Consider the following 27,954-nt stretch of genomic DNA (forward strand, 5'->3'; position numbering starts at 1 on the left):
GTCGTTCCATTTTACTCTTCTGTTTCTTACCCAGTCTTAATTTTCTCCACCTTGCATGTCCATCTGTATCTGTACTTCTAGCTCTGTCCCATAGTGTCTTACCATCGATGTTTCTAAAGATTTTCAGATCTGCTGTTTCTAGAATTATTTTGGCCTTTTTGTGCCAGGTCGTGTTTCTGTCGCGTATGTCATTATTGGTTTGATAAATAATAAATAACAATAATTAAGATTACTTCTTATATAATATTTCATATTATGACTAACTTCGAACGATTCATTTTGTAGTAGTTTTAATTTTTCAACTTTTTTTTAAACACTATATACAAATTTTTAATCAGCTGAAAGGTTGGATGTTTCACAAAAGTTATTTATTTTGCTAATACTAAAATTTTTAACTGTATTTATTAGGCCGGCGTATCCAAACTTACTGAAGCAGAGAGTTTGGTAAAAGAATTGAAACAAGATGCCATTGAAAAGCAGGAAAAACTAGCCGAAAAACAATCCAAAGCTAATTCAGCCTTAGACATGATAAGCAACACCATGAAAAATGCCAATGTTCACAAAGAAGAAATGGAAGTTTTAAAAGGCAAAACTGAAGAAGAAAATGTTCAGTTGGAGCGAAGGTACTATTTTTTATTAAATTTTTGCTCCCTTTTAGATAAATTTAAACTCATCAACAATTAGATCAATCACAAATGCACTCATAGATAGTACAAACCGCAAAATCACTGCCATAAAACCAGTATTTTAAAATAGACTTGGAGAGAACCAAAAAAGGACTTTTGACAATTTCTGAAAGGCAGCAAACTGCACTTGAGAGTTTTGATATCTTCTGTCATAATAAATAAACTGATATTTACTTTAACCCTTGTAAGGCGGTGCGGGGTGCAGCTGCACCCCAGACCTCGTTTTTCTCACCTATCTTTTTTAATATTTTTTTTTGTTTTTGTCCATTTTTTCATTCGTATTAAATTCAATTCTAAACGTATTCCACCCATTACAGCATTTAAAACTCTTTGCGTTTACGTGGTTTTTTTGAAAAAATTACTTTTGGGTGCAAATGATGAAAATTTCGTATCCTGAATTGGACGTTTCTGATGTTCCACCTGGAACTAACAGAGCTACGGGACAAGGTCGGTGTTACTTATGTCAGAGAAAAAAGACCGACAGTTCCGGCACAACTGTATTGTGTGTAAAAACTTTGTGTTGCTCATTCTGTGAAAAATTCCATGTGTTTGTCTTGACGATAATAATTTTTTTTAAGAAGAAATTAGTACTTTTTTTGTAAAAGTATGTTTCGTACTATAATAATTAAGTCTTAGTTATCTTTCAAATTAATTTCCCCGACGTTCACATATAAAACATGGATATACAGATGGGGTGCAAATGCACCCCGCATCGTTGTTTACGTAAGAATCTAAGCACTGTCTTACGAGGGTTAAATTTAAAAATTTTCTTTAATGATCCCATGAACTATAGAGTTTTATGCGTGTAGAAAATTAATTTTATTAGAGAATTATTAGGTTGATTAGAGTTAGTTATTTAAGAATTAGGAGAAATTTCAGATGATAACCAATAAAATTATAATTAATACTTGCATTGTACTTTTTTTTTGTTTAGAAAAAAGGATATAGAGGCAGAACTTGCTGAGGTTGAACCATTAATGGAAGAAGCCAGATCAGCTGTAGGAAATATTAAATCTGAGTCCTTATCAGAAATAAGATCGTTGCGAGCTCCTCCAGAAATAATAAGGGATATTTTAGAAGGAGTGCTAAGGTTAATGGGAACCCAAGACACTTCTTGGAATAGCATGAAGTCGTTTCTATCAAAAAGAGGTGTAAAAGAGGATATTAGGTAAATCTATCGGCAGGGCTCCCTCTCATTTTATTTTGAATAATTTTATTGTCTAATTTTTATATGTGTATTTTTTAATGTTCGGTTGATAAATTTATATTTTCGAAAATCTCTTCAGAAGATTAAACACTTCCTTTTTAATATAAATATTTCTGTTAAAATTCAAAAATTGTTATCTTTATTGTTAAAAATGTTATAAACTTTACCGTTCTGGGCGAAACAAGCTCGTTATTGCTTATAAATGGATTTTAATATTGCTTCGCTACTTTGAGTTTGGAGAACTCAATAATTCATAAAATGTTTGTTCGGGCATTGGTGGTTTTGCCTAAGGTTTAAAACATATAGCTTCGTTCGCGGTAACGATCCTGGACAAGTCCAGGGCTAGTTACGAATTCTCTTAGTAATCAGGTTGTACGCAAGCGCGGTTCAGAATCAGGTTAGGATTGATTTACACCGCAAACGAATGTAGAACTAGTCCATAACACTATTATAACTTAGTTTTTATGTGTCCATTTTATTTTAATGAATTTGTTATTTTAATTCAGATTTTCATGAACATTTTACTAGATCAGATCAACCAGATATATATTTATAGTATGAATAGGCATGGTTTAATGAAATCTTTTATTGTTATAAGTTTAATGGCTTTAATAAGCTACGAGACCATATTAAAATATTCTCCAAATATTTTTTCTAAGAAAAAAAATTGTTCTCTTATACTGGTTACTGGCATTGTATAATTTTTATTAATTACATGGAGTACTTTAATATTTCTAATACCTACATATTTTAATATTAACGTCCATATTATGTATTGTTTACCAATATTATATTAGGTTATCCTCGCCTAATAAAGATTTCGTAGATTGATATATGTTATTTTATCCATTTTTTCAAATAGTACATTTTACATTACATTGGTTATTTTTGTCTCACAAATATAATAAATATTTAACTTTAAAGAAACACACAGTATTTAGTACATACTTTCATATTAAAAATATTTTATTTGTTTATGATCATATTACTGTAAAAATGATATATCAAAGTATGTAAAATAGTTATTTAGGAAACAGTTTGTGAAGTCTGCTTTTTGCGAACGCACGCGATGTTTAGAGCACGAGCGACAGCGGGGGAGTGCTATACGTCGCGTAAGTTCGCAAAAAGTACTTCACGCACAGTTTCATACAATATTTTATCTACGATAAACAAATAAAAAAACTGTAACTCTTCGTCACTGGAATTCATTTCTATTCTACAATTTTGAGAACTTTGACATTTAAAAATTCTAACTTCTTTCAAACCACCAAACTGTCAAAATTTTGTCGTAATTTATTACTGAAAATATCATCACCATGACAACGCGAAATTTAAGGATATTTGATTATATGAAAGTATGCCAAAAACAGTGCGAAAAAGTAAATCCTATTTAAAATACATTGTTACTTCACGCACACTTTAAATAATTCACGCACTGCTATCTATAATGATAGTTTTCACAAACTAAAAACTTATGCATAATACGAGATAGATTAGATAAAAGATTTTATTGACAATCAAAATCAATAAATTTCTAAACTTTTGAGTTAAACCAAACAAATGAAATAAACACAGGATGAGAAGCAAACACCGCTACAAATCAGCTGTTTAAAGCACAAAACTTTATAAGTAGAAATATAAATGTTTATAAAAATATAGAATAAGAGTGTTTTGAAATTCCTACTTCGCATATTCGGACTCCGAGTTCGCTTCAGATCCCAAGGATCGGTTGGACTAGCTCCGAACTCGCAGTTCCGTTACCGCGAACGACAAATCTGTCAAAACCCCAGACTAGCAGTTCAGAACTTGATTACCGCGAAAGCTCTTTTTTAAAGCGCGCATGCGAAGTAATCCTGGACTAGTTCAGGATCGTTACCGCGAACGATACTAATAATTTAGATACGAAGACTATTGTTACAGCCCTTCCACTCCTGAAATTTTGACCATTCCTGTAACGTAGAACACTTTTTATTTATTACCAAGCCAAATCTGAATTTGTACACATCGTCATCGTAAAATAAACAGTATATTAAACTCTCCCCGTATAATATTATTTTGATATAGTAAAGTAACACTTTTTGCAACTACAGTTAAACTTTCGTTAACCGAAATAATTGGGGGATGGGAGGCCGTTTCGGATAACAAGAATTTCGGTTAAAAATAACATTGGTTTTTGTATTCTTCTTGTATCAAATTACATAGTATTCTTGGTCAAAGTTGGTATTATAAAATACTATGAGGTGACTTCGTAATGTGTTGTATATTTAATTGCGTTTTTAGTTGTATGAAAGCAATGTTGACGATGTTGACAAATTCACATCGAATTGTTTCCGTTTTGCGACTAAACTTATTTTATTGATGAAATTATTGAAACGGTCAGCCGTTTCGGTTAAAATATGTTTCGGTTAAAAGAATTTCGGTTTACAGAGGTTTTACATACTGTATATTTCACCGCAAACTGACTGGTCGTGGGTAAAACCCGGAAGAAAGGAAGGAGAAGGTTATAATAAAATTATATTTTAATAATTAAATATTATTATTACATTTCTGAGATACTAACATAATATGTTTTACACTGTGTCCGTAAATTATGGAACAAATTCTTTTTCAGCTAAACAGAGCATTTTAAGAAATAATCCTGAAACACGTCGATTTTTGATTTTAATTTACCGTATTTTAAAATATTATTCTAATATACAGGGTGAATTACTTTCGAGTAATGACGTCACCGTCATTTTTTTTAATGGAACACCCCCATTTTGTCTCAATTTCCGGATTACTCTAGCTAAGCTAATTTCAAAAATGTATCACATGTTGATTCAAATTGGTACAGGGTGGACAAAAATACAATAGTTTCGTGTGTACTCATAATATTAAATTTTAATTAATGTTTGATATTAAATTAAAATATTAAATTAAACAATATCAAAAATTAATTAAAATCAAAAATTAATTAAAATATCAAAAATACAATAAGTATTTTTGATAATATTTTTAATTTAACTAACGCGTTACTTTATGAACACACACAAAGCTATTGTATTTTTGTCCACCCTGTACCAATTTGAATCAACATGTGATACAGTTTTGGAATCAGCTCAGCTAGAGTAGTCCGAAAATTGAAACAAAATGGGGGTGCTCCATTTAAAAAAAAATGACGGTGACGTCATTACTCGAAAGTAATTCACCCTGTATATTAGAATACTATTTTAAAATATGGTAAATTAAAATCAAAAATCGACGTGTTTCAGGATTATTTCTGAAAATGCTCTGTTTAGCTAAAAAAGAATTTGTTCCATACTTTACGGACACAGTGTATAATATTATATGTTAAGTTTTATTTTCTCTCCCTCTTTTAGAGCTTTCAACGCTAACAGAATAAGTAAGGAAAACAGGCAGGCCGTAGAAAAATTAATGTCTACAAAAAGTGATTCTTTTGACCCAAAATCTGCCAAGCGAGCATCCCAAGCTGCTGCTCCTCTAGCAGCGTGGGTAGCTGCTAATGTTAAATACTCTTACGTTTTGGATAAAATTAAACCTCTTGAGAAGGAGCAAATGAAACTAAAAGAGTAAGTATTTTATGCCTCGCAAAGCTAAATAGTAATTTTTGTCCAGCAAAAATTAAAGCAAAGATAAAGTTTTATTTTTTTCAGTTAAGTTTGTTTTATTTATTTATTTATTTATGTTCTGTTATATATGACTTTTCTTGTATGTATGTATAGCTTTAACAGGTCTTCTAGGCTCACCGCGTACATACAAAGGGCCTAGCCGGGTAAGATGATGAAAACTGCCCCCAACTCGATTTGAATTCCATATAGGTCACCGTTTAGCATATATAGTGAAACTAACTTTCTAACATTTTTAGCCCCCTAGGTGGTCATGTGACCCACCTAGAGCCTAATTAGGGTTTTTAAGTTTTTATTTTCTATCTCAGCCGCATCGAGAACTAGCGAAAAACTTTAAATAAAAAAGTTATAAGCTTTAAAAAGTTCTGTACAAATTTTTTTTTTATTTTTGGCGGGAAATTCAAATTTTTGAACGATTCTAAAATTTTAAATGAGTTTAAAAATAACTAAGAGACATTCGTTTTCACGAAAAAAATATATAACGTGTATTTTTGCATAATGTTTTAACCTGAATTTTTTCAAATTTTTAAAAGTGGTAAAACGCACCTTTAAAAATAAAAAACCGCATTTTTTCGGTTTTTTTTCGTTTCTTGATACAATTTTATACATTTTTTTCAAAAAAGGTAACACCGTCACTAAAAGAGTTAAAAAACTGAAAAATAATTGGGGATTGCTTAATAAAAATTTTTTGTAACGCCATCCATTTTCAAGATACAGGGCGTTGAAGAAAACAAAATTTTACACATTTTTTACGATTTTGCCGAAACTACTTGCAACATTGTAATAAAACTTGGCGGGTTTTAAGAGGTAGTTATTGTACATGTTTCGACATACAATGGTCTTAATTTTCAAAGAAAAAAAGATAGTACGCCACTGACATATTTCAAATTAATAATCATTTTTGATTCCTCGTTCAATTTGCGATAAAAAACTAACTTCTCATTTTTTCATACGACGCGCCGTTTTGCTGTAAAAAATAAAATATCTTAACCCTCCCAAAATATTCGAATTAGTTTTTATAATGGAGTAGATTATAATGGAGTAGTAAATTAGTTTTATGTAGATGTAGAAACTACTAGAAGTTCGAATACTTGATAAGGGTTAAGTTTTTTTATTTTTTGAATAAAAATGGCGCGTCGTATGGAAAAATAGGAAGATAGATTTTTTGTCACAAATTGAACGAGGAATTCGAAAACGATTGTTAATTTGAAATATGTCAGTGGCGTACTATCTTTTTTCTTTAAAAAGTTCAGACCATTACCCCTATGCGCGCCAATGATAAATATAAAATTCTTAATTATTTTATGTCAAAAAATGCACAACTACCTATTAAAACTCACCAAATTTTATTACAATGTTGCCAGTAGTTTCGGCAAAATAATACAAAATGTGTAAAATTTTGTTTTCTTCAACGCCCTGTATCTTGAAAATGGATTGCATCATTGAAAACATTATGCAAAAATACACGTTATATATTTTTTTTTTTGTGAAAACCAATATCTTTGTTATTTTTTTATACTCACAACTTTTTTATTCAAAGTTTTTCGCTAGTTCTCGATGCCGCTGAGATAAAAAATAAACACATAAAACCCCTAATTAGGGTCTAGGTGGGTCACATGACCACCTAGGGGGCTAAAAATTTCAGGAAGTGAGTTTCACTATATATGTTAAACGGTGACCTATATGGAATTCGAATCGAGTTGGGTTCAGTTTTCGTCATCTTACCCGGCTAGGCCCTTTTAGTCGAACAACTATTTAGTTGTATAAGTGTGTAGGAATATATTGAAGTGAACATACTGTCAACTCGACAGTCGCTCGACAAAAAAATCAAAAGACCCGCTCGATTGCTTTTTGACTGAAAAGTCGCATAGCTATCGATGAGCAGCTCAATTCCCATGGCATTAGATGGCTTCGCGCATACATTCGACTCAACAGTTTCTTGACGATCGATTCAGTTAGGAGTAGAGACGAGCAAAATCAGTAACTCTTGTTTTCACCGGAAGCATTCATTGTTACTATTCAAAATACAAAATAATTTTAGTAAAAGCTATAACAAATGTAAACTTGGAACTAAAAGTGGAAGTAACAAATATAATTGTGGATTATAAAAACAAAATACAAATCGAAACAAATTTTTCTTATTTTATAAAAGTATAAAACGTCTAATTATTTTAAATAACTTAAAATAATATGAACTTTGCGTTTTAAATTATAATTATTAAAAAAATACACTCAAAAATAAATATATTGTTTTTAAATATGTTAGACATTTATAAAAAAATTTTAAATTAAACTGGAGATAGTTACTTATTTCAAATTCATATTTAAAAATGTGATTTGTTTCACTTTTGATGTGGTAACTCTTGTTCGTCTATTATCAGATTATAATGATCCCATTTTTTGAAAAAAAACTTTTCGCAAGTTACAGAGGTACTCACAGTTGTTTGACGGTCGTTCAGTTAGGAGCATCTACGTAGAGTGTAGAGGCATGGACAAGTGAATAATTGTGTATGGTACAGATAGGTTAACTATTTATACCAGGGCCATTCTGTAAAAATATTAGTACATTTGGATGTTAAGAGGTGACTCACATTTTTTTGCATAAATTTCTTGCAAATAACTCATATAATAATATCTAAGTTATCCTCCCACCCTTAAAGGTCCCGAACATTGTTTAGATAATCAAAATGACAAAAAATGAAGGAAAAATTCGATATTTTCTTGGTTTTTGATTATAACCTTAAAATTGTTCATTTTCGAGAAAAGTTGCACTAACATAAAAGTTGCGTAATTAAATTTCCTACAATATACGATTAGTTAAGAATTTTAAAAATTGTCACCCTTGTTTCAAAATAGCAGTAATTGCGAAAAAAACATAAAGAAACAAGTATTTGCCTTTTACGTGTTTCAACCATTTATTCTACACTGAAGACCTTTATATTTCACCCAGAAAAACTCTATCATATAATAAAACAATGCTGTAAATTTCATTAAGATCGATTTAACAGATTTTTCAAAATAAATTTTGCAATCCAGCTTTCGCAAAAAAAATTCATTTTTTCAAAATGTTGCAGGACTGAAAATAAAGCAGACAGCAAGTTGATTTTTTTTACATATAGAAGAATACTTACCTTTTATTTGAAATTTGCAAAGTTAAAATCGGTTAACTACCACGGCGTTAGGAAATTCTTTAAATAAACATTAATTTTTGGTGCTACGTGCAGGACATCGGTGTTCGATTGGGCATTCGAATGACCTTTGATAACGATTGATAAATTTTCATTTTTAGTACAATTCGATATAATTATATAAATTTGTTTATTGCAAAAAAAATACACATACTCTGTCCTTTGAAATAACACTTTTTTTAGAAAAGACTTTCTTTGTTCATATATTTAAACTTAGAGAATAAAAGTTGATTATTTTTAAACATATTCAATTGTCTAAACAATATTTCACAAACAATAATCAAATTATTTTAATTTTGGTGGATTTAAAATACTAAAATACAACAAAATATAGGGTAAGAAAATAATATATTAGACAAACATTGGAAGAAATATTGGTGGAAATCAACTTGTGTGAATCGAACACCGCTGTCCTGTGCGTAGCACCAAAATTTAATAGGTCTGGATCCCGCGTATTAAAAAAAAGTTGATTAATAGCAAGCTGAAAATTTGTTAAAAGCTTAAGGGTGCCTTGTCGGACAAACTTTGATATATGGGAACACTGGAACAGGGGAAGTTTTAATTGTGGGACAGGTTAAAAATTTGGAACGGTCAGACCACGAAAACGGCACATGTATTTTGTCCGACAGAACAGACTTAAACTCTCCGAACAGAGATTAAACTCTCATGCAAAAATCAGACTGCTATTTATCACCAAATGGGCGTTTTAATGAGTGGAACATGTAGAATATGTCAAATGACAGGGATTATGACAGGTGGTAAATAGCAGTCTGATTTTTGCATGAGAGTTTAATCTCTGTTTGGAGAGTTTAAGTCTGTTCTGTCAGACAAAATGAATGTGCCGTTTTCGTGGTCTGACCGTTCCCAATTTTTAACCTGTTCCACAATTAAAACTGCCCCTGTTCCAGTGTTCCCATATATCAAAGTTTATCCGACTAGACACCCTTAAGCTATTAACAAATTTTCAGCTTGCTATTAATCAACTTTTTTTTCATACGCGGGATCCAGACCTATAATGTTTATTAAAAAAAATTGCTGACGCCGTGGTAGTTAACCGATTTTAGGTTTGCAAATTGAAAATAAAAGGTACAGTATTCTTCTATATGTAAAAGAAATTTCAATTTGGTATCAGCTTTATTTTTTGTCCTGAAATATTTTGAAAAAATGAATTCTTTTTGCGAAAGCTGGATTGCAAAATTTTCTTCTGCAAAATCTGTTGAACCGAACTTAATGAAATTTACAGTATTGTTTTTTATATCATAAAGTTTTTTTTAAGTGAAACATGAAGGTCCAAAGTGTAGCATAAATGTTTGAAAAACGTAAAAGTCGAATACTTGTTTTTTTAAGTTTTTTTCGCAATTATTGAAATTTTGCCACAAATGTGACAATTCTTAAAAGTTTTTATCAATCCTATATTATAGGAAATTTAATTTAGCAACTTTTATGTCAATAGAACTTTTTTAGGAAGTGAATTCTTTTAAAGTTATAATCAAAAAAGAATGAAAAAATCGAATTTTTCCTACATTTTTTGACATTTTGATTATTTATACAATGTTCCGAACCTTTTTGAGTGGGAGTATAACTCAATTATATTATATGAGTTAATTTCAAGCAATTTTTGGAAAACAAAATTGAGTCACCTCTCAACGTCCATCTCAAAACAGATGCGCCCTGGACTAATTGTTTATTAAAGTTTATTTTTATATATTTATCCAAGACGTTCGGATACAATTATCGTCTCTTTGCAAAGACAATGACGTCGACTTTGCAAAGTAACAATACACTTACTCAACACACACACTACACATTACACCTGAGTTAGTGATAAGTTATACAATTACTTGGCTAAAGGTTCTAGTTCTAAACCAAGGCCAGAATCAGAGAAAAAAAAATATTTATCTAAAACTTGGCAACTAATTTTGCAGTTCATTTGTTGCATAAAAAAATTAAGCACCCACTTTTTGAGTAGAACTTCTTGATTTCATTTCTTGCAAACTATAAAAAATTATAAATATAATACGGAATTAAATGAATTAGACTTGATTGTCTAAGGAAACTATTAATAGAAAAAGAATGGCAAATGAAAATGCAACATTTAAAAAATCTTTGATTAATATCTTAAATGAAGATGTAGATGAGGACAAAAACTTTGCACTTTCAATAGTTCCTTCATTAAGGTCTTGACACACAACGAAAAACTTTATGGAAAAATTTAGATATTACAAGTATTTGGTACAAGTATAAATAGAAGTGTAAAGGACTTTGAAACTACTACTAGCTACTTAATTACACAATCTTCCTGATATTCACACAATAAATTTTCCAACGTGCCGCGCCCATCTCAAGTATCAACAAAAAATACCACATCGAATCATCACTCATCAACGAATTAAGGCCCATTTTTGGATGAATAACTTCCATCGTTTTCTGCTATTAGGTGTAAGCTTCCATTCTCTTATTCACAACTCACTTACATCTTTTATTACCGCATCTCTCCATTTCTCTCTTGGCCTTCCGCTCTTTTTCTACTTTCAGGAACTCTCCAATCCATATTCCTGACTTGTCTGCCCCTCTGAATGCTTTCTAGATGACCGAGCCGTTATAGTATGCATTTTCTCACTATTGTTGATATCGGCGGGTTAGCATAGAGTCGGTACATTTCTTCGTTCGTTCGTCTTCTCTATTTTTCCTCTACTACTTTTCCGCCAAATATTCTGAAAATTATCTTTCTTTCTCAGGCTTCCAATCTATTCTGTATGGTTTTAGCCCCAGCGAATGTATTTCTTTTGATCTGTCATAACTGGAGTTCTGCTTCTTCTTTACATATCTGATCGATAGTGTCCCTAAATACATATGTCCGTCCACCCTCTTAAATTCTGTCTTTGACCCATCCTCTACCTCTAACTTTAAGTTTACCTTGCTAGTTCTTTCTTTTGTCTCAAAATTTCCATGTACTTTACTTAGATAGGAAAGTGACCACATATACAGGGTGTAACAAAAATACAGGTCATAAATTAAAGTACATATTCTGGGACCAAAAATGGTTCGAATGAACCTAAGTTACCTTAGTACAAATATGCACATAAAAAAAGTTACAGCCCTTGAAGTTACAAAATGAAAATCGATTTTCTCGAATATATCAAAAACTATGAGAGATTTTTTATTGAAAATAGGCATGTGGCATTCTTATGGCAGGAACGTCTTAAAGAAAAATTATAGTAAAATTTGTGCACCCCCTAAAAATTTTATGGGGTTTTGTTCCCTTAAACCGCCCCAAACTTTGGTGTACGTGCCAAATAATTTATTATTGTGGTACCACGTACACCAAACTTTGGTGTACGTGCCAATTAATTTATTATTGTGGTACCATTAGTTAAAGTTAAACACAGTCTTCTAAAACTTTGTTGTTTGTAGTTTGTAGATAAGTCACCTTTTATCGAGATGTGGCTTCTTTTTTAATATGGTTCAAAATATACCTTAAAATGTAAATCATAAATAAATTTTCATATTATTACCAAGTGTCCATAATCGTAATTAACCATATAATATGTGGTGGATTTGACAAATATTCAAAATATCTCGATAAAAACTGATTTTTCGAAAAAGTACTAAGAAGCAAAAAAGTTTTTAAAATATTGTGTTTAACTAGTAGTACTATAATAATAATTAACTTGGAACGTATACAAAAGTTTGGGGGGTTTAAAGGAACAAAACCCCCATACAATTTTTGAAGGGTTTCCAAATTCCACTATAATTTTTTCTTAAGATACTACTGCCATAATAATACCATATGTCCATTTTCAATAAAAAAGCTCTAATAGTTTTCGATATATTGGTAAAAATCGATTTTTATTTTGTAACGTCAAAGGGCTGTAACTTTTTTATGTGCATATTTGTACTAAGGTAAGTTAGGTTCAATAGAACTATTTTTGGTCCCAGAATATGTGAATAAATTTATGACCTGTATTTTTGTTACACCCTGTATATCTATAGTCACTTTCATTCGAATCTTAGCGCTAGCCCCAAACAGTATTTTTATCGCGATGGTTTCCCTTAAATAGGCAGGTTTTTTATGTTTCTTTCAAAGTTGTGACTGCATAGTTTCACTGAGGAGGCATGAGGATGCTGAAATAGCTATATGGAGATGGTGGTCCAACTCTGAATCGAATATAAACAAAAACTGCCTTTATCTTTTCCATTTTTACTCAGTTTTGAGTATTTAGAAACTGTCTTTCGGTCCTTTTCCTAGACGAATGCGTGGCCTAAGTGTCCTCTATTTGCTTTCTCCTATTTTCGTTGTCTCTGTGATTATATATTGTAAAATCCGGAGATACGGGATGCAACGAGAAAGCAGTTTATTAACGAAAAGTCTTAGATTTAAAGTATTGTTCATTATATTTTTATTTTTTTTATTCTAATTGTTTAAAAAGTAGTAAACTTTGTATCTATGGCTTTTCGTTGTTTTCCTCGTAATACGAGAGATGTCGCTAGATTGCGTCTCAAAAGGTGGAATCATTGTATCGCGATGGTTTCCCTTAAATAGGCAGATTGTTTATGTTCCTTTCAGAGTTGTGACTGCATAATCACTGAAATAGCTATATGGAGATGGTGGTCCAACTCTGAATCGAATATAAACAAAAACTGCCTTTATCTTTTAGTATTTTTCTGTATTAGCCAGTTCTTCTCCATGACTTTTCTTACAGATATAATATAGTAAGAGTGAATAATCAATTTATATTTTGTATCTGTTCTTTTCTGTTACTTCAAACAAAGTAGTTGACTTTAGTCTGTTGTAGAAATTTATCCAATGCTCAGAACCAACTTGGAGAGCTAAGTGCAGGTTTATTGGATGTAGACGCAACTGTTGCCAAGTTGAAGGAACAATTATCAGTGTACACAAAAGAAGCAGCTGAAATAGAAATTGACTTAACCAAAGCCCAAAGTACACTGTCTGCAGCAGAAGGGCTTGTTGGTAAACTGGGAGACGAATACCACAGGTGGCAAACTCAGGTAAGAATAATATGTTCAAAGTTATTATTATAATAATATATCTATGTTAACACCATTCACAGCTGAAGGAACTTTCTCAAGAAATTGATAAATTACCAAATAACTGTTTGCTAATGGCCGCGTACATCACTTACATGTCAAGCGAAACCGAAGAAGAAAGAAGGTAATGTATGAATACAAATTACTTTTTTTTTTAATTTTTGGTAACCTTATTCATAATAATCTTGCTAACGGAAAAGCTAACATTTTTTTATTTTGTCAGTACCACTCTGCGATATACTGTACGGCACAGGCGTAACCACTAAGATAAATAAAGGCTCAGTTACTTTGGATCGAAAGAGATGTGGGGGTGGTTCTTTGGATCCTTCTTACTAGATCAGAAATAGAATACATTCTGAAAAAAAAAATAAGAGAAATGATAGCTACTTGAGCTAAACTAGAAATATTTGTAGTTAAATAGGTCAAAGAAAACGAACAAAACAAATTAGAAACAATCTCCCAAAAAGGAAGCCACTTTGTCTTTTCTCAGAGAGACAAAGAGAACTCTCAAAATCAAAACACAAATATTAGAAAATAAACAAATAACAAATACCAATCACACTTACCTCATTTAGTCTTACCCAAAATTTAGTTTTCCAAGAGATCGGAAGATTAATTATCAAAAAATAATAAACATTAAAAAATTGTTACCAACTAACAGTATTTATTATTATTCAAAACAAATTTTTGGTTGGACATCTTCCATATTTTACAAAAAGATATGTGCCCAAATGTTACAAAGAAAACAATATAAGTGAATACCTTCAGTGTTGTACAAAAAAGGAATCAAGGATGATACATAAAAAAATTACAGGGATATGCACAAAAAATAAATATATAGCTCTACACAGCACTAACCGAGACACGCAGTTGTACAGTAAAAAAATAGCAAATGAAGAAAATTACGGATTAGTACATTCATTTGTCGTTGCAGGAATCACAAACAAGAAAAATAAAAAAAAACTGACAATATCTTGTTTTAACAATTCATAAAACAAAAACACTAATTATTCTCCTAACTAAAAGTGTATCTTGCAGTAGAACAACTTGTCATTCGACTGCTTTACTACCGAAAGCATTACTATTAATTACTGCCAAAGGAATTTATATCTGCAAAGGTGTTTTGAAACACCCATACATTACTTAAGCAGGATGATACATCCTGTTCGTATGATATCTATTTTCGGTACCGCAGTTAACAAACCGATCATCAAAATTCGAATTCGAATATCAGATGCTAAGACTGGAATGAATAATATTCCACACCACGATACACTCAACCAGAGATAGGATGGTACACATTTGTGGGCGGATCCTCCTTGGCGCGAAATACGTCACTCACAGAGTTGTTTTAAAAGTTAGCGTGCAGTACACATATAGTTGACATACGTTTTCGCTTATAAATTCGTTTAATTGTGTTTTTTTGGGGTTTTTGGCTTCTTTTTTATTAAAATGAGGTGTGCTGTGTGTACGGTGTAATTCTGACAATCAGTAAAAGAAAAATCCGTGTGATAAAAGCGTCAAGTTTTACCGATTTCCCAAAGACTCCAGTTTGTGCAAGCAGTGATTAGGTACATCCTACAAAAACAAGAGACAAAGTGAACGTTAAAACCGCTGTTATTTGTTCCAAACATTTTCTGGAGAGTGATTATGAAACCAATTTAAGACATAAGCTTCTTAGTTACACTTCCAAAAATTATCGTGGTTTGAAAAACGATGCGGTTCCTACCCAGAATCTACCCCTATCCCAAGTTTGTTTTGATACATCTAAACTGAATCGAAAACTTCTTGCCAAAAAGAGGCAAACGACTCAACTTGTGAGTGAATTACTAGCCTCAACGCCCTCAACCTCAAGAGGAACGTAAGTTACTAAAAATGTTACAAGGTGTCCCGTATTTAAAATGCCTATACAGAAATATCATAAATTATACGTAGAGGTCCATTCCCGGGAAATCAGTAAAAAAATGGAAATCCTGATCTGATACCCGGGTATTCTTACAGATTTCCAGGGATTTTTTTAAATATTTCATTTTAAATAGGACTTTTCCACACTTCTTATTTGTTGTGAGCTTCCGTCATATTATTATGTCGTATATTAATATTATACACAAATTATACGACATATGGCCGAAGCTCGAAACAAATTCCACTTAAAATATTTCATTTTTTAGTTACATTTTTAAAGCATAAACATTCTATTGTTTATGCAAAAGATCTGATTCATTTTGAAGGGTCCAGGATTATATTGTAAATATTAATTTTTAATTAAATTTATGTTTATGAAGAATGCGATGAAAAATTATAAACGGTCATTAAAAAGGAGGTCACGTTGTACAACAATTCAAATCAGCTGACCGGACATTTACAAAATTACTCACTGCACTAAAAAACATCAGACCTTTCTGACCTTCATCAACAGAAAGCGAAGGTGTGTTTATAATTTCAGCAAATTTCTGTACAAAAAAGGAATCAGCTGGAAAGATCAAACACTGAACAATTTATGTTTTCCTAAAACTTATTTCAATAATAAAATCAACGAAAATTCAGATTAAACACAAATTTATAATTTTTCTGTTTTTAAAATTTTCTTTTAAATTTTTGAATGTTTCTAAATATATTCAATATTTAATCAATATTATACGTTTTAATACTAATTGCATTGAAAAATAATGAAGATAAAATAGAAAAGTAAAAAAGAGAGTGAAAAATAATTAAAAACCAATTTCTTCTCTTCATTTTTAAATTTCCCGATTTCCGGGAAATCATAGGGGGCGGGAAATGGAGCTCTAACTGTAAAAGATACAGAATGGAGTTAAATGATCTGGCAGGATTCATTTGCCATAAATTTAAGAACGACTTATCATTGCAAAGTTCGTCGAGTGCATCATTTACGTGGATAGATCATTTGAGAGAGGGTGGTTTGTCAAAACTATCTTCTGGCATTCATGAATGTCGTTGAGAGTCTCAACAGGGTATTTTTTGCTGCACATAATAAAGATGGATTAGTATGTGTTGAAAATTTCATAAAAAGTCTTTTGTTGCAAAGTGTAGATATTCAATGCCCCGAAAAGGCAAAACGCTTGTTCTTTAGAACAAGAATGTTCATTCGCATAAAAGAACTAAATAGATCAATTACCCTCCAGAGAGCTACCAAAAGAAAATGGAAAAAAATTTTGGCCTAGAAAACAATAAAAAACTCTTAACAATGTGTATATGGGATTGAGCCACAATTATTGTTGGTGTAACGAAAATTACATTTCTTAAATACTACCGTTTGAGTTTCGATTTCCATTCCGGAAATCGCCCTCAGAAAATTAAAAGTTAAAAGAAAATTAAGTGTTGAAAATTCTGGGAAACTGTAGTAACCGTCTCGTAACCTCGTTCAGGTTACAACAATTTTCCCAGAATTTTCAACACCTAATTCTCTTTTAAATTTTAATTTTCAAAGATTCAAGCTCGACTCTTCAATACGATTTGATTGTTATGTCAGAGGTACTATTTCTGCGATTATATTATATGGCACTTCCGGTTAGAACTTTTTAACCGAAAATTATATAATAACCAAAAGTATGTCTACATTTATTCTCATCTTGCTAAGGCACGTCAAATAATATATCGCTCTAAAACGGTAGGTACTTCCGGTTGCAACTCTAAAATCGGAAGTCCGATGTCAAATGCCTTATCTTTAACACCATCCCTGGGTTATAAGCTTTCATTCGACATCTCATTTGTCATTATATCTGTATTAGTAACGAAGGAGTTATATTCACGGATGGACGGACAGACAGTCATGAAACCGGAAGTATATATTTATTCTCATCTTGCTAAGGCACGTCAAATAATATATCGCTCTAAAACGGTAGGTACTTCCGGTTGCAACTCTAAAATCGGAAGTCCGATGTCAAATGCCTTATCTTTAACACCATCCCTGGGTTATAAGCTTTCATTCGACATCTCATTTGTCATTATATCTGTATTAGTAACGAAGGAGTTATATTCACGGATGGACGGACAGACAGTCATGAAACCGGAAGTATATATTTGTTCTCGTCTTGCTAAAGCGCAACGAATAATATATCGCTTGTACTATTCCGGTGACTTTAAAACAGTACTTCCGGTTGCAACTCGAAAACCGGAAGTCCTAGGTCAAATTTCTCATCTTTAATACCATCCATATGGATTATAAGCTTTCATTCGACACCTCACTTGTCATTCTACCTGGTATAATGACGGAAGAGTTGTGTCTACGGACGGACGTACGGACAGACATACGTAAATAATTCAACGTTTTCACATTTTTTCAAAATTGGGTGAAAACAACATGCATATTTTATTTAAACTACTGCATATGCGCATATTTCATACGTTTTTATTAGCATACTTGCCTAAGTTTAGTAATAAGTATAGGAATAAAACTTTTATTTATACAAACTTTAATTCGAAAACAGCACTTATTTATTTCATGTTCTCTATTCAAACCTAACTAAATATTTAAAATAATGCTCGAACATATTTTGTAATTATGTACTTGTTTAGTTTTTAAGTTACTTATACAAATTTATTTGGTCTTCTAAATACCCTTTTTAATTTTAATTTGTGGGTAATTATTTTAAAATTTCTTGGACAAAAAGTTGTATTTACATATATAGTAACTTCTGTGTAAATTTCAGATTTTTACCTTTTGTAATTTGAATAAAATAAGAGAAGTTTGACGTTATTTATATTGGTTTCCTTATATCCCGCCAGCGATTACTCTGTGAGTGACGTCATGCGCTCGGCAGACGAAAACTCGTTTTTAGGAACATCCGGGCCTGATTCCACACTGACCGAGGCACTTAACTGTGATCGAAAGACTTAGATCAGCCAATCAGGACAAGAACACTTACAGCAAGACACCTTGTCCACGATTTGCTTCTCAGCGGTCTTAAATAATAGGCGAGGAAATAAAGCATTACACATTTGACTTTTTTAAAGTAAGACGGGTCGTTATGAAACCTTTTGCATTCGATTTGGGAGAGCTCAAGAAAATTTCTTGACCACTTGGCATGAGGGACAAATGAAAATTGCATTGTTGTAGGCAGAAAATACATTTTTCAAAGTTCATCTCAAAGTGTTCAAAAAATAAAAATTTACCAGTCGGAAAATTGTCATGGATATAAAATATGTTCAATTTTTATACTTGTGGGTTTTTGAGGTGGCTGAACAAGAATATCGTGTTGGCGAAGCTGGTGCCTGGTACCTACGTCGTCTTCTGAAGTTTTATGAAAACTTGTTATGAAAATAGTTGATATGTATTAAACCGGTGTTTTTGAGAACGCTTAATACGAACATCGGGCAGGCGAAACTGCAAGAGGTTCCTGGTGCCCGATATGCATTGACTGATGAACATTTTTTACAGTTTGATGTCGTACAAAACAAATTACACAAGTTGCATGGACAGATGTCCAGCTAAAAGCCAAATATCAAAAAGATTTTTCATATCTGAGGCAAAAAAGAAAGACTTATTGTATTTACTAAATAAGGAGATCATACCAACAGTTTATACAACGTATTTTGAAAGTCTTTTGACATAAAAAAAAACAAAAGATCTTGTACCTTGACGGAGCCCTGAAGATGAAAAAGATGAAAAGATGATTCTGAAAAAAATATATTGCTTTTATGTTTTACCATTGATTATAGACACGGATCCGTGTCTATAATCAATGGTTTTACTGTTGTGTACCCACATCTTGTTTTAACAGATAAAGCATAAAATAAAGGGAACTTTAACAAACTCATAGTCTAAGAGCTAGTGAACCTTTTGACTAACGGTCGTCCTGTAAGGCTAGAAATTTGTAGAGTGATAATTCATAGCACACCAAAGCTAAAAACCATGACCTGGCAGGCCTCAGCGGTGCACGTGTATCTACCAGGTGAATCGAAAAGTGCAAATTTAGGGGGTAAAATAAACTTTCTCCTGTAAGGTTTAAATTTAAGTATGTGTTTGAGTAAGTCATTTAAAAGAAATGTGTAAAATGACAGGCGATTCTGAAGAGCATAAGACCTTGCCAGGCGAGGGGAAAGATTAGGGGTTTTTCCTAAATTTATTTTTTTGGCATCGAACAAATTTTTTTTTAAGTTTTTTTGGATCATTCCAAACAGAAAAGGTCTTTGGTGATTTTTCTCTTAAGTTAATAGTTATTGTTATATAAGCGATTGAAAATTTTGAAAATTGCGAAATCGACCATTTTTAACCCCAAATCGGATATTTATCTAAAAATCTCAAAGTTGCCAAGGTAGGTAGATATTCTTTAAACATTGATTGATGAAATCCCAAAGAGTTTTTTGCAATACAATATCGGAAACCCCTTTGTTTTTTAATTGCTAATCAAGCGGACGCTTCACTGTAGTATAAGTGAGGACGTTTGAGTTGGCATAAATTCATTATCTCGACAATTGGCAAATTTCAAGAGCAATCTTCAGACCGGTCGATTTTTATTTTTAAATTAGGACTTTTTGGCATACATATAATACTAGTGACGTCATCCATCTGAGCGTGATGACGTAATGGATGATTTTTTTAAATGAGAGTAGGGGTTGTGTGAAAGCTCATTTGAAAGGTTATTTAATTCTCTATTCACTAATATAAACAATAACATAATTATTTATACAGGGTGTACAAAAAATTTTTTTTTATTAAATTAACTTTGATTAAATTTGACAAATAGAAGAAAAAAATTTTTTTGTACACCCTGTATAAATAATTATGTTAATGTTTATATTACTGAATAGAGAATTAAATAACCTTTCAAATGAGCTATCACACAACCCCTACTCTTATTTAAAAAAATAATCGATTACGTCATCACGCCCAGATGGATGACGTCACTAGTATTATATATATACCAAAAAGTCCTAATTCAAAAATAAAAATCGACCTGTCTGAGGATTTCTCTTCAAATTTGCCCATTCTCGAGATAATGAATTTAGGCAAGCTCAAACGTCCTCAATTATACTACAGTGTAGCGCCCGCTTGATTAGCAATTAAAAAAACAAAGCGGTTTTCGATATTTTATTGCAAAAAACTCTTCGGGATTTCATCAATCAATGTTTAAGGAATATCTGGGTACCTTGCCAATATTGAAATTTTTAGATAAATGTCCGACTTGGGTTAAAAATGGCCGATTTCGCAATTTTCAAAATTTTCAATCGCTTATATAACAAAAACTATTAACTTAAGAGAAAAATAACTAAGGACCTTTTCTGTTTGGAATGATTCAAAAAGCCTAAAAAAAATTTGTTCGATGCAAAAAGAATAATTTTAGGAAAAACCCCTAATCTTTCCCCTCGCCTGGCAAGGTCTTATGCTCTTCAGGATCGCCTGTCATTGTACACATTTCTTCTAAATAACTTACTCAAACACATACTTAAATTTAAACCTTACAGGAGAAAGTTTATTTTACCCCTTAAATTTTCACTTTTCGATTCACCTGGTAGATACACGTGCACCGCTGAGGCCTGCCAGGTCATGGTTTTTAGCTTTGGTGTGCTATGAATTATCACTCTACAAATTTTTAGCCTTACAGGACGACCGTTAGTCAAAAGGTTCACTAGCTCTTAGACTATCATTATTTGATTATATGATGAATAAGATGATTCTGAATAAAATGTATTGCTTTTATGTTTTACTGTTGTGTACCCACTTCTTATTTTAACAAATAAAGCATAAAATAAAGAGAACTTTAACAAACTCATTATTTTATTCATCCAGGTTACACATATTGTATGTCCAAACAGTAAGAACCCTTATGTTGTATGTCCATATAAATTTTCAAAAAATACATTTTTTACCCAAATAACACATAATATTTTGAAAATTATCTACATTAAGCTAATAATGATAACCTAACTTATTATAGTAGGGGAGTAAAGTAGGCTAAATTTGCAGTCACTCAAGCGTTATGGGGACTAATTGGGTTGTAATTATTAGGTCCTAAAATAAAAAAAGTTAAGAAAAATTTTTCATTTTAGCGGGCGCTTGACATTTTTTAATTTAATTTTCCATTTCAAACAATCGTTTTTTCCGATTATAGCGCCATCTATCCATAATTCGAAAAAATTTCTCGAATAAAAATTGCTTATTTTTACGTAAACAATCCAAATCTGCAGTAAAAATTTGGGGGTCCCATTTAAGATTTTAAAGTATCCCCCACCCTGCCCCCGTGGGGTGTCGTGTTTGGTACCATTCGATAGTTTTTTCAAAAACATTTTGAAAGTGTATTTTGCAGTTTTTCGATCTGATGTTCATTTTGCGCAATATTGCGGGGTTTGTATTTAAAATTTTAAATTTACCCCCCACCCCTCTCCGTGGGGGTCATGTTTAGTACCATTCGATATATTTTTGAAAAATATTGAAGACGTATTTTTTAGTTTTTCGATCTGACGTTCATTTCGCGAAATATTCGCTTTTCTTTTGTGAAATTTTTGACTCACCCATTTCCTTACGCCCCGCTCAAATCGTCAGATTTTTTAAATATACACTCTCTTGCATGTACTTAACTTACCTTATCTTAATCTGACAATTTCGAGTATTTTTAACCACAGATATTTTTTTTTCGGGACCCCTTAACGAACCTCCCTGTGTTAAGAGCCAATATATGGTGTAGAATTACATCTGCAGGGTACCAGGTTTCTCCCATGTGGTAATCTGACGCGCTCGAGCAACTGCAAAAATCCCCGCTTGGGCTTCCCTACCATTACACAAACATTATGATATATCAGTATATCACAAGTATCAAACAAAAACTAACGCGAAAAATTCAAAACGTTTTCCTCAACAATTAAGATATTTGGACATACTATACGTGCGCTCTTAACCACCGATATTGGGTCTTACAAAAGTTTTAAACCAAATTAAAACCAAATTGAAAGATTTTTTTCTTGTTACAATACCATGCATGTCGCATAGTAGAAGATGCCGCAAAACGGGAAATAAAGCGATTGTAGTCTACTGGAAAATATTTAAGACCAAAGAAAAAAATACTATTACAATCTTCTGAGAGCTGCTAAATACTAAGAAGGTATTCTGCCTGGAAACAACTGACTCTGATAATATTCTCCGTAGCAATTATTTGTCAATGCCATAAAGCTGGTTATAGACCAGGCCCTGGAAGTACTTCAGTATGCAAAACCTGAGGACCGGCAACTATGTTCGGATTCTTTTACCTGAGACCTTGAACAATGAAAAACTGAATCTTGGCCGAAGGTGCGATGGTGCCTTGTTACCCCTCCCAACTCCCTATGTTACGGGCAGATAAAAAGCAATTTTTCGCAAAAAACATCTTTTTTGTAGTTTTTGGGGCCATTCTAAGCCAAAAATGTTCGTACAAGTTTTTTCGTAAAGTGCATAGTTTTTGAGATAAACCCGGTCAAACTTTAAAAAAAATCGAAATATTGCAATTTTCGAACCCGAATAACTTGTAACTAAAAAATAAAATAGCAATTCTGCTTGCAGCATTTGACCGTGCATGTCCGCACCGCGCCAAAAATTAAAACCGAACGGAACCGACCGGAATGGCACGTTTCATCGCCGCCGTTTCGATGCCGCTGGTTCATCGCCAGTCCATTTCATCGGCGGCCGTTTCATCGCCAGTTAGTCAGTTAATCTTGTATTATGGGAGATGACACGACACGACGTTAAATTCAATTCAAAACTTATGACAAATAAATAGATAAAAAATATTATTATATTAATTTACTGTTCTATTTCTACTTCCCCTAAATTTGATACTAAATAGTATTAAATTTGTAGTGTTAAATTATATTTTATATTATAAAAATTTAAAAGTCTATTAAAAAATTAAGTATGGCAACGGGAATGGACATATCTCGCATTTCCTAGAACTCCTAATTAATACTAAAAATAAATAATAAATGTAACTGTCGAAAATTCGGAAATATATCAGTTAGCGATTAACTGACTGGCGATGAACCGGCGGCGTCGAAACGGCCGGCGATGAATCGGCCGGCGATGAACTGGCGGCATCGAAACGGCGGCTATGAACTGGCGGTGATGAAACGTCCTAGACCCGAACCGACCATGGACGCAGGTAGCGTATTCCCGTTTACGTGTCCATTTCAAGACATTGCGGTTTTGAAACGGACACCGAAACGGTGATACATATCTAGTTCCAAAAAGGTGTTGATTTGAAAGCGCCAACCCCCGAAATGTGCACGGGTTTGTACCGAAACATGTGGCGTTGGAATTCTACAAACAAGTGTATAGAACTAATAGGTCTATTATTCGTTGCACGTGCTGTTTATCAACTTAGCTTTGCGGGTCGTGTTGTTGTGTATTGTGTATTTAAGTCAATTATTTAAGGGTGATGGAGCAGTTTAAAGGTGTTTTTACTAAAATCTCTCAACATTTTGAAATTCTGTTATTTGAAGAAAATTCATTTGAAGAAAATAGTAACTATAAGTGTAAAGTTCAGTGTTCGTTGTCTTATACCGGTAACTACGATGACATTTGTGCTTGTATTATTAACAAATTCTCTGCGGAAACCAAAACAAATTGGATAATGAAGAGGCGCTATCCTACACCTATACGATTTGAGTTTCGCAAGATATATGTTTGTCAGCTAGCAGAAAAGAACAAGTTAAAACACAAAATAAATGGAGCAACTAGAAACTTCAATTGTAAGGCTTCAATAAGTATTAAATTTTTGAAAGCAACAAGCAGTACATTAAAAACCTCGCAATTATTAAAAAGAGGTTTCAATGTTCTGATAGACATTAATTTCAATCATTCACATAGAATAAATGTGGCTCAGTCTTTAAGTTTACTACGTTGCTGTGACGATACAAAACAGTTATTTTTATCATATTTTGAAGCTGGCATGACAGCTGCAGCAGCAAAATCATATCATGAATTCAGTATTATGGAAAATTGTGAGGAAAATGTTTATGTGATGTTAGCTAATGCTCAAAAAAATCCTCTTGATCGGCAAGTAAGTTATTTGTATGAACAGTGGCGACTAAAAAATTACGGTAGTAGAGACAGTATAGATATATTAGAAATTTTAAAAATAAAACAGATAGAACTTCTCGCACTCAATATTAGATTGTTTATTAAGGAAGATCCTATTATTTGTGTTTTGGTTACTCCAATAATGCAAAGAGTTTATTTAGCTGGGTTAGCTGATGAAATGGTATTTATCGATACAAGTGGATCATGTGATCAAACTAACACGTGCGTAACTTTTATATTCGTGGCTACTAAGGCTGGTGCATTACCTATAGCTGTAATTTTACATACAAGTCAATCACAGCATAATTATACTGTTGCTTTTCAAACAGCTAAACAATATCTTGAGAAAACTTGCAACAAGTTATTTCAACCCAAGATAATTATGACTGATGATAGTAGTGCCGAAAGAAATGCATTAAGAGAGGTATTTCCCAATAGCAGATTACTGCTCTGTATATTTCATGTCAATCAGGCCCTGTGGAGATGGTTGTGGCAAAGTGAACACGAAGTTGGAAAAGAGCATCGGAAATCAATAATGAACTCTTTTCGTTGTGTGATGTTCGCAAAAACAATGCATGAAGCAGAACTTAATATGTCTAATTTGTTAAATAGTGACCTAGTGTTGAGAAATGAAAAATTAAAAAAACATTTGTCTAACTTGTGGGATCGCCGCGAAGAATGGTGTTTACCATATCGATGTGACATTCTTACTAGAGGCAACAATACAAACAATTTTTCTGAATCGTCAATAAGAATATTTAAAGACATTGTGCTACAACGATGCAAAGTGTTTAATATGTGCGCGTTAATAGAATTTACAGCTAAAACGTTTGAATCGTATCACAAAAAAAGACTTCTTCAATTTGCTAATGGAAGATCACGCAAACTCACTATATTATATGAAAAGTTTTGCCGAAGTAGTAAAGAAATTGACGAAATAAAGCAAGTTGACAGCAGTACATTTTTTGTAAAGTCAGGCATTAATTTGTATGTAGTAAACTCTGATATGGCAGTGTGTGATTGTCACTTTGGACAGGGAGGTAAATACTGTAAGCATCTATGTGCAGTAGAAATAAAGTTCGGACTTACACTTAAAACTTCTTTAACTTTAACCGAAGCAGATCGTCAACAGTTTGCAAAATGGGCCCTAGGAGATGAGTTTTCTCAGGAATTTTTCGAAGATATTACTAAAAATATCACAAACGAGAACACTAGCCAAACGGAATGCATCACTTCTGATATTATGGCTACGAACGACGATGTTATCTCAGACTCATTTGATCTTCCAATAACTCTAACAGAACCTCAAAGTTTTCAAGTAAGTGGAGAGTGTATGACAGAAAACTATATGTCTACGATTGACAAAATTAAATCCGAATTTTTAAGAATTTCTGATGTTCTACAACACGACGCCAACTTAGCTAACACCAACGTACTTACAAAATTTGCATCTAATTTGTCGCAACTAAAAACTCCATCGAGTATTATATCATTTATTTGTGAAAAGAATATTATAAGAAGATATCGTAAAATCCGTGTACAGCCTACATCGATCGCTCGACGCAAAGATAGAGGCTTACCTTGTAGTGGAAGAATTCAATCAGGCAGACCTACAAAAGCAGAATCCCGAAAAAGAAAACATAATATTTCATTAAACATTAAAAACAATGAACCTGTTTGCAAAAAAACATTAGTACTATTGTTATAATGTACGTTTGTAAAAAAAATTACTTTCAAATAAATGTACCTATTTGTGTTTCATACTACATACTTTAAAATTCAAACATTTTTACACCATTAGGTATAACAAACCGACTCCTTACTACCAATACCTCCTATATACAATTTTTTTTTATACAAATAAAAATGATATATTTACATAAAAAAATTATGATTCATTGGATCTGTTTCCTTCCCTTTTCTTTACAAATTTTCAAAAAACTCAAAGAAGTACCAAAATATTCTGTTTTAAAATAAACTATTATATTATGTAGATATACTTACTACATTTTTTCGTAATGCACAATAATACTTTAGTGTTCTACTAAAAACATATTTTAGTTTCAGCTGAACAATAATTTTTTTTCAGCTGAAACTAAAATATGTTTCTTTTTCTTCTTGTAGTTCCTGCTCATATCGGAGGTTTGCTATCATCACAGGCAACCACTGTACTGAGCTGCAACTATACTACTCTCTTAAGTTTCTCAGCCAGGAAATTCTTCTTCTATCTATGGATCTTTTCCCCTTAATTTTGCCCTGCATTATGAGCCTTAATATCTCATATTTCGCACCTCTAGTAATGTGGCTCAAATATTCCAGCTTTCTTGTTTTGATGTTCTTTATCACCTCGCAATCCTTTTGTAGCTTTCTCAACACTTTTGCATTCGTAACTCGTTGGATCCATGGTATTTTAAAAATCCTTCTATTGCACCATATCTCAAACGCTTCCAACTTTTTTATGTTGTCTACTTTCAGTGTCCATCTTTCCATTCCATACAAAAAAGTCGAGAACAGGTAGCATGTTAAGGTTCTTATTCTCAGCTCCAGAGAAAGGTCTCGATTAACAAACATTTTTTTCATTTTTATAAATGCTTTTCTTGCAAATTCGATTCGTGTCCTGATTTCTCTACCTTGGTCGTTGTTTTCTGTTACCCAGGTTCCCAGATATTTGTAGTTATTCACTCTTTCTACTTGTTTTCCCTCGATATCTAGCCTTCCTATTGTATGTTGCTTAGAATTAATCATGTACTTGGTTTTGTTAACATTCATTCGTAGTCCATATTTTATACTGACTTGATGTAATCTATTTAGGTACTACTCGTTGCAGTGCTTCTAAACTGTCTGCAAAAATAGCGGTGTCGTCTGCGAATCTTATGTTTTTCAAGAATTTTCCGTTTATTGATATACCCTGTTCTTCCTCTGATATAGCTTCCTTAAAAATAACTTTAAATTTTAAAAATAGCTAAAAATGTTTGCTGAACAATAATTGTTTAGCTGAAACTAAAATATGTTTTTAATATAGATAACACTTTTAGTACCTATATTGTTGTGCATTACTACAAAATGTATACGTATCGTAATAGTTTATTTTGACAGGATATTTTGGCACTACTTTGAGTTTTTTGAAAAATTATAAAGAAAAAAAGAATGTAACTTTGGTAACAAAATTGTTTTATTTCCACAGGTCCAA

General features: G+C 32.2%; 1 protein-coding gene across 1 annotated transcript in view; it reads left to right on the forward strand.

The window, feature by feature from the left end:
• LOC114331236 (cytoplasmic dynein 2 heavy chain 1) overlaps positions 1-27,954 on the forward strand; it is a 410,099-nt gene that overhangs the window by 331,558 nt on the left and 50,587 nt on the right. Inside the window, exons 48-52 of the mRNA XM_050645881.1 lie at positions 409-623; positions 1,621-1,854; positions 5,253-5,462; positions 13,504-13,717; positions 13,780-13,880. Coding sequence (XP_050501838.1) covers positions 409-623; positions 1,621-1,854; positions 5,253-5,462; positions 13,504-13,717; positions 13,780-13,880 — 974 coding nt within the window. The remainder of the gene's footprint in view (positions 1-408; positions 624-1,620; positions 1,855-5,252; positions 5,463-13,503; positions 13,718-13,779; positions 13,881-27,954) is intronic.

Source organism: Diabrotica virgifera, chromosome 3 (assembly GCF_917563875.1).
Source record: "Diabrotica virgifera virgifera chromosome 3, PGI_DIABVI_V3a".
Classification (NCBI taxonomy): domain Eukaryota; kingdom Metazoa; phylum Arthropoda; class Insecta; order Coleoptera; family Chrysomelidae; genus Diabrotica; species Diabrotica virgifera.